Here is a 7926-nt window from a genome sequence, read left to right as displayed (position 1 = left end):
TTGATTCCATTTGACAATATATGGATTTCCATATGAGCTTTGGTTTGGTGCAAAGTCTTGGTGAGTTCTTGAATTAGAACATTGATCCAATTCTAAGTAAAGTGCCATTTCATGACCAACTCAAGTTGCTCCTAAGAATGTCAAAGAATCATGTATTCTTGTTATTGCATTCACATCAACACTTTTGCAAAACGGCACCATCAACACCACCACCAACCACAACATTCTTTTGATTTTGTAAAGTTACCAACTTTTAGTGGGTCCAATGACCCTACTTTGTATTTAGAATGGGAAACTAAAGTTGAACATCTCTTTAATGTGTATAAGGTCATCGAGGACCAAAAGCTTAGGTTAGCTTCCCTAGTTTTTTTAGACTATTGCAACCAATGGTGGCAACAAACTATAATGGACATTGGATTAACCTAGAGGCCAATTGTGATCTCTTAGAATGATTTGAAAGCATGTATGCGCGCGCGGTTTGTTCCTCCTCATAGGAAGGAACACTTGTTGAAGCTCCAACGGTTTCATCAAGGACCTAGGATGGTAAAGGAATATTTTGAGGATTTAGAAACAACTTTGACTAAAATTAATATGCCTAATACTGATGAGTCAAAGATAACTATGTTTGTAAGTGAGTTGAGAAGAGAAATCCAAGATGTGGTAGAATTATATGAGTACTCATCTTTAGAAAAATTGGTTCACCCTGCCATCAAGGTTGAATCACAAATTTCGAAGAAAACAACTTTCAAAAAAACTCATAGTGATGGCTTCTAAAAATATTCTACAAAAACTTCTCATTCCCATTCTTCAAAAGAAATCACTACACACCAAAAAGTTTCTAAAAACCACCTTTTCACCTCTACCACTAAGTCACCAACCAAAACCTCCAATATGAAATGTTTTAAATGTTTAGGTTTTGGGCACATCGTTGCCAACTGTCCAACTAAAAGCACCAAGTTGGCAACTAAAGAAAAGATACAAATAAAAACAAAAAGAAAAAATGAAAAAGCCGAGGAAAGTAAAAAGGGTCTCATCTTGTTAGACCTCCCAAAAATAACTGCGCCTTCACGATATACTTCTTCCTTCTCTTTTTCATTCCTAAAGGTTTCTACTTACTTACCATCTTTCTTAAAGAATTTTAGGGATGATTTTCAAACACCTCCTAAAGGTTTCCACCTTTTAAGAGGATTTTCATCACAAGGATTTGTCATTCCCAAACATTCTTTTAAAACTTGGTCTGTAAATAGAACCCTGTCTTATGCACTCCCAGCACTTAAAGAACATAAGTTGAGTTCACATCTGAATCCCTACACTATCTTATATGTGAATAAACTAACTATGTTATCTGCAGGAGTTCTGAATTCGAGGTTGAATTCTCTTGAACCTGGGGGCATGATACAAACCAACACAACAAGAAGATGACCAATGATGCACACTATGAAAGGTCATCTCAACATTTAAGTGAAGACCTCACCAGAGGGAGAAATGGACAAAGACCAGAGCATCTCAAGTTCTTCCTTTTGGTCTTCTTATAAGATACAAATATGTTGTAAATAAATTGAGCTCACTTTAGGGGTCCAAATAGCAAAGATAGGCTAGAATAAGGTGTCTTTAGTATAATAGGGGGTGTGAGTAGCATTTTAGCTTGTTCCTAACCCTTTTGGAAGACATTTTGACCTAGTTTCTAGAATGACAAGCCTAGGATGCGGGTTTGACTTAGTCATAAGGCTGCCCATTTTTTCCCTTTTCCCATCCTACCCCTTTAGCTTGTTCTCCAAGGCTCCTTCACCTATAAATAGGAGGCCTACCTAGTGTATTTTACAAGTTGAAATTAATAGAAGAAGAGTTACTCTGCACAAATTGCACTACAAGAAAAACTCAAATTACATACAGCCAATATCCGTATGTAACACACAAAATCCGTATATAAAACCCATTTACATACGGATTACATACGGACAAAAATCCGTATGTAAAACTGTCGTAGGTAACTGTTACATACGGATTTTGGATCCGTATGTAATTACATACGGATAAATCCGTATGTAAAATCTGTATGTAATTACATACGGACTTATCCGTATGTAAAATCCGTATGTAAATCTGTGTGTTATTACATACGGATAAATCCGTATGTAATTATATACGGATTTATCCGTATGTAAAATCCGTATGTAAATCTGTGTGTTATTACATACGGATCAATCCGTATGTAAAATTCGTATGTAATTATATACAGATAAATCCGTATGTAAAATCCGTATGTAATTAACAAGCAGACTTACATACGGATTTATTCGTATGTAACATTGTACACAACACCACCAACTATTTGTGTTTGGAAGCACCCCATATTCTACACCTGCATATCATCCATCAACATTCCAGTACATTCCAGTTTTCAGAAGACAAATATTCATCACATTCAAAGTTATCCATACATACAATACTTACTATTTTCAAATATCTAAATATCTAAAATGTATTTCATTAAAACAAAGTTCTAGAGAAGCTAATAATTATTATAATCTTCACCGGGTGAATTTTGTTGTTCATCATGATTATTATGATGTTGTTGGACTTCATTTGACTGCTGATTCGGTTGAGTTGGTGGCGGGGTATTTGGTTGCTGAAAAAACTATTGTGCTGCAGCTGCTGCCTCAGGTGGTAGATATTGCATCATGAAATTTTGAAAGTTTTGAAACCTTGCATCCATGTGTTCAATATGCTGCCTAAGTTCAACAATTTCTTCTGAATTAGCCTTCTTATTACTAGAAGATGGTTGTGTTTCTTGTAGGTAGCGACCAACACAGTCGTTCTGACGATCAACACGTCCAACCCCATATACTCGTCCCTTGTACCTTCCACCTACAGTTTCTAACCAACAACGGCTTCTCAATCTTTCCTCCTCAGCAGGATCTAATGGAGTAGATATTGAGGTAGATTGTGACTCAGATAATGCTTGAGACAATCTACTTTCAAAATCTTCCTATTAAAATGAAAAATATTTTTTATCATACCAATTAATGTATATGAAAAAAAAAGTTTAAAAAAACTAACATGAGTCCGCCTTGATCTATCATCAACAAAATCTCCAGTGCTCTTCCGTATATGTGTTTGTTGAAACACTTCATCAACATGGACCAAGCGGCCAAGCTCCTCTGTCTATAAAGAAAACATTTCATAAATTAAAAAGATAATAATTAATCATAGATTAATATAAAAAAATTATATGGAAATCATACCAAACGAATAGCGTGTTCATGAACACTAATAGATCCTCCAGTGTGCAGACATCCACCTTTTTCAGACAAACGATTCTTTTTAGTTGTATCACATTTGGATCGATACACATCCATGTTCCAGTGTTCTTGGAGGTTGTTCCAAACATTACTGCCAATCCATTCTGGTTGTTTACCTTCTTGGCGAGCATCTTTAAACATTTGTGAAAGGGTGTGAGAAGCTTTTGTATGAAAATTTTTCTTAACTTTTTCCTCGTCCTCAGCCCTCCATGTGACCTTCCTCTGCAAAACAACAAGAATCATGAATCCAAATTGTAAAATATAAAATATTTAAAGGGAATAAAAAACAAGTACCTTAAAACGTTGAAAAAATATATCTCGTTCACCCTTTGGGATTGCCCCCCATGTTGGCCATGACTCACCAAATTGTTGCTTGATGGTGGCAGTGATGGCCTTTGATGCAATTTTTGATGGATTAAACCTAAATACCAAAATAAAGTTAGTCAAAATTATAAGACAATAATAATAAATTATATAAATTGAATTTTGTTATATTCTTACCCTCCCCCAATAGGTTGAATCAGAGGACGATCACCAGCTAAGAGGACCTCGTCCTCTAAGTTATTCGTTGCAGAAGCTGAGTGCGTCCCTCCAAGATTTGTATATGGGGATGGTGTAATATCTGGTGGGGTTGATGCATTAGAACCAACACGTGGAGATGGTGTTGATGCAATAACATCTTGTACTGGTGGGGTGGATTGGGTAGCATCTGGTACTGGTGGGGTAGATCAGTGAACTGAAGAAGGAATAAGTGTATTGGGTTGACTTGATGATGGATTTTGGTTGTTAAATCGTGATAACAATTTTATCACATAATTTATTTTCCCCTTTTTTTGGTTGTTACTCGGTGATGGTTGATCAGAACCTCCTGATGACATCTATATATATGGCATGAAATGATAATGAAGGTTATATAAGTTTATCAATGGAGAAAAATATGTTGAATATAGTTTAATAAAAAAATTGAAATAAACATGTAAAAATTTCATCAGCAAACATAAAGCTCAAATTAATTGGAGTAATAAACAGTATGTTAACAACAACAATACAATACTAGTTCGTACAATATTTATTATTTGTTAACATTGGCTTCCTAAGTCTATTCAGAGCTAGAGATGTCAAAGTCATCTCCATATTCATCTTCACTTTCTCCCTCTTCATTGTCTTCTTCCCATTCATTTGTTTCTTCATCTATCTGATCATCAAATGATGATACATTGTTTATGTCAACTTCTTCAAGCTCAGCTTCTAAGTCTTGTAATCATGAAACCCTTTCAACTTCAATCACTTCATTAACATGTGACATTTCATCAACTTGATATGGCACTTCAACTTCTACATCATCAGAATCTATACGACCTCTGGGTTTCGTTTTGATTGCAACACACCAGCCACGTTTGTCTTTGCGTGATGCTGCATAAGTTACATAATAAACTTGTCGAACATTATGTGCAATGATAAAAGGATCAAATGGCACATATCTTCTATCCATTCGAATATCCACAATACCATATTTGGAGTCCACTCGTGTACCTCTTGTTGATGGATCAAACCAATTACAGTAAAATAATACAACTTTGTTATCTGAGGTCGAAGAATTGTACTCCACCTCATATATGTGTTGAATTACACCGTAGAAATCATCCTCACCTCCTTCTGTAAGACCCTTTACATGGACCCCACTATTTATTGTTTTCTTTCCCTCGCTCCATGCATGAGTGTGGAATTTGTACCCATTCACAAAGAAGGTGTGCCACTCTTTTACACACCTTAAAGGACCAAGTGATAAATCTCTTAAGTGTTGATTATTCACATTTAAAGGGTCTTTATGAACCTATAAATATATCAATGTCATTAATTTTTTATGAAATGGTTAAAGAAGTAAAAAAAAAGTAAATTAGAGAATTTGTTGATACATACTTGTGTCCTAAACCACAAAGGAAAATCTGTATGTATACGAGCCAAGGCATGTGATTCGGAAATTTCATTACAATGTAAGAAAGAGCTGTGAATATATAAGTGTCAATGCATTTGGTTAGAGATAACTTAATGAATCAATAACAGTGTTTTAAAAGAATATCTTGCATGAGGCTTACTCGAGGTATGGTTTAACTTCATTACAGTTGATCAAAATATGAACATGAGCTGAGTTCAATTCTTCATCAGTTAACCGACGAGTGATCTTCCTCCCAGAATGACGTTCATGTTGGTCAAATACAGATAAGATTGATGGAAGCCTTTCACTTTCAATGTCCACTTCATTTCTACAATGTTGTGGTCTTAACATGAAGTTGTTGAAATAATGTGAACAAAAGTGAGTTGTCTCACGATGCAAATAAGATGCACAAATAGATCCTTCTACCCTAGCCTTATTCTTCACTGATTGTTTAGCATATCCCATGAATCTATAATCAAAGAAATATGTTATGATTGATAGTTATATTTCACATTAAATAAAGACTAATTACTCTTATTATTACCTTTCAAATGGGTATATCCACCTATAATGGACAGGTCCACCAAGTTTGGCTTCATATGCTAGATGGACAGGGAGATGTTCCATAGGATCAAAAAATGCCGGGGGAAATATCCTTTCCAACTTACAAAGAATTATTGGAATGTTTTGTTCCATCCTAGTAAGATCATCCTGATTTAGTGTTGTAGAACACAAATCTTTGAAAAAATGACTTACCTCAATAATGGGATTTAGAACATGAGTTTTATAGCTAACAAATTCATACAAAAGTTCATTAAACCACAATAACAGAAACATTTATACACCAGCTCATACAATGTATAATGTATCACTTTACAGAGACAAACTAAAGCCCTGCACATTCCCAGCTCAATAACCCAAAAATAAACCATAAACCATGTATGCCAAAATAAACCAAAAAACCAGCAACTTCCTGCAAACAAAGAGAGCAGCATACAAAAAAGTAGATTCTATTTTTTCCTACAATTTTTGTTACATACTAAACAAAACCTGAACGATTGCAGCGGTGGTGGCCGGAGGTCACACGGTGGTGGCGATTGGGAAGACTACGTTAGGTCGGGTCGGTGTTTGCAAAATCTCGAGCACTGCTAAACCGAAGGAGATCGTGCGTGCGGTGTGGCAGATGGGGTTGCTGTTCGCTGGTGCCGTTCGCTGTAAATGGGGTTGCTGTGATTTAGGTTTTAATGAATGAAGATACGTGAAGTGAGCTACTGAAGAATACATGGGCTAGTGAAGAATACATGGGCCAGTGAAAGTAAAGTGAACCTGGGCTTAGTGAAGATTACGTTAAGGTGCCAGGTTCCAATTCAAATTCAACATTTATTTTTTTATTTATTTTTTAATATTTTGTTTTTTAATTTTAATGAAATAATATAAATCACATTTAATTTTTTATGTTATTTATTTTTAAAATTGTTTATTTAGTTATTTTAATTGAATATAATTTATTAATATAATTTAAATAAATACTCAATTACTTTAAGTAATTCAATATATTAACTTTAAATAGTAAAAAAAAATATTTTATTGAAATGAAGGTGGATTGAGTGGAGAACTGTAGTGAAGTGGCTGGGGTTCAAACTCAAATTCAACATATTCTTAATTTTTTATTGTTTTTTTTCTCAATTATTTTGTTTTCTAATTTTAATGAAATAACATAAATCACATTTAATTTTTTATGTTATTTATTTTTAAAATTCTTTATCTGATTATTTTTAATTGAATATAATTTATTAATATAATTTAAATAAATATTCAATTACTTTAAGTAATTCAATATATTAACTTTAAATAGTCAACAAAAAATATTTTATTGAAGTGAAGGTTGGCTGAGTGGAGAACTGTAGTGAAGTGGCTGGGGTTCAAACTCAAATTCAACATATTCTTAATTTTTTATTGTTTTTTTTCTCAATTATTTTGTTTTCTAATTTTAATGAAATAACATAAATCACATTTAATTTTTTATGTTATTTATTTTTAAAATTCTTTATCTGATTATTTTTAATTGAATATAATTTATTAATATAATTTAAATAAATATTCAATTACTTTAAGTAATTCAATATATTAACTTTAAATAGTAAAAAAAAATATTTTATTGAAGTGAAGGTGGGCTGAGTGGAGAATTGTAGTGGAGTGGCTGGGGTTCAAACTCAAATTCAACATATTCTTAATTTTTTATTGTTTTTTTTTCTCAATTATTTTGTTTTCTAATTTTAATGAAATAACATAAATCACATTTAATTTTTTATGTTATTTATTTTTAAAATTCTTTATCTGATTATTTTTAATTGAATATAATTTAAATAAATATTCAATTACTTTAAGTAATTCAATATATTAACTTTAAATAGTAAAAAAAATATATATTTTATTGAAGTGAAAGTGGACTGAGTGGAGAACTGTAGTGAAGTGGCTGGGGTTCAAACTCAAATTCAACATATTCTTAATTTTTTATTATTTTTTTTCTCAATTATTTTGTTTTCTAATTTTAATGAAATAACCTAAATCACATTTAATTTTTTATGTTATTTATTTTTAAAATTCTTTATCTGATTATTTTTAATTGAATATAATTTAAATAAATATTTAATTACTTTAATTAATTAATTAATTAACTTTTAAATA

General features: G+C 32.5%; 1 protein-coding gene across 1 annotated transcript; it reads right to left on the bottom strand.

Annotated features, from left to right (window-relative positions):
• Positions 1–2638: 2638 nt before the first annotated feature.
• LOC137809079 (uncharacterized) lies at positions 2639–4180 on the bottom strand. The gene is made up of 6 exons (XM_068610222.1): positions 4147–4180; positions 3804–4017; positions 3597–3723; positions 3246–3524; positions 3061–3165; positions 2639–2989 (listed from the first exon to the last, which is right to left on the bottom strand). The coding sequence occupies exons 1-6, from the start codon at positions 4178–4180 to the stop codon at positions 2639–2641; spliced, it is 1110 nt and encodes a 369-aa protein (XP_068466323.1).
• Positions 4181–7926: the final 3746 nt, after the last annotated feature.

This window comes from Phaseolus vulgaris, chromosome 2 (genome assembly GCF_000499845.2).
Source record: "Phaseolus vulgaris cultivar G19833 chromosome 2, P. vulgaris v2.0, whole genome shotgun sequence".
NCBI classification, from domain to species: Eukaryota; Viridiplantae; Streptophyta; class Magnoliopsida; order Fabales; family Fabaceae; genus Phaseolus; species Phaseolus vulgaris.
The sequence above is the reverse complement of the archived record's forward strand: the minus strand, read 5'-3'. Positions and strand labels throughout refer to the sequence as shown.

Coding starts and splice junctions, on each gene's coding strand:
- LOC137809079 (XM_068610222.1), bottom strand. CDS start 4,180: ATGTCATCAGGAGGTTCTGATCAACCATCACCGA. Junction 3,166..3,245: donor ATGAACACGCTATTCGTTTG/GTATGATTTCCA, acceptor TTTTCTTTATAG/ACAGAGGAGCTTGGCCGCTT. Junction 2,990..3,060: donor ATAGATCAAGGCGGACTCAT/GTTAGTTTTTTT, acceptor TCATTTTAATAG/GAAGATTTTGAAAGTAGATT.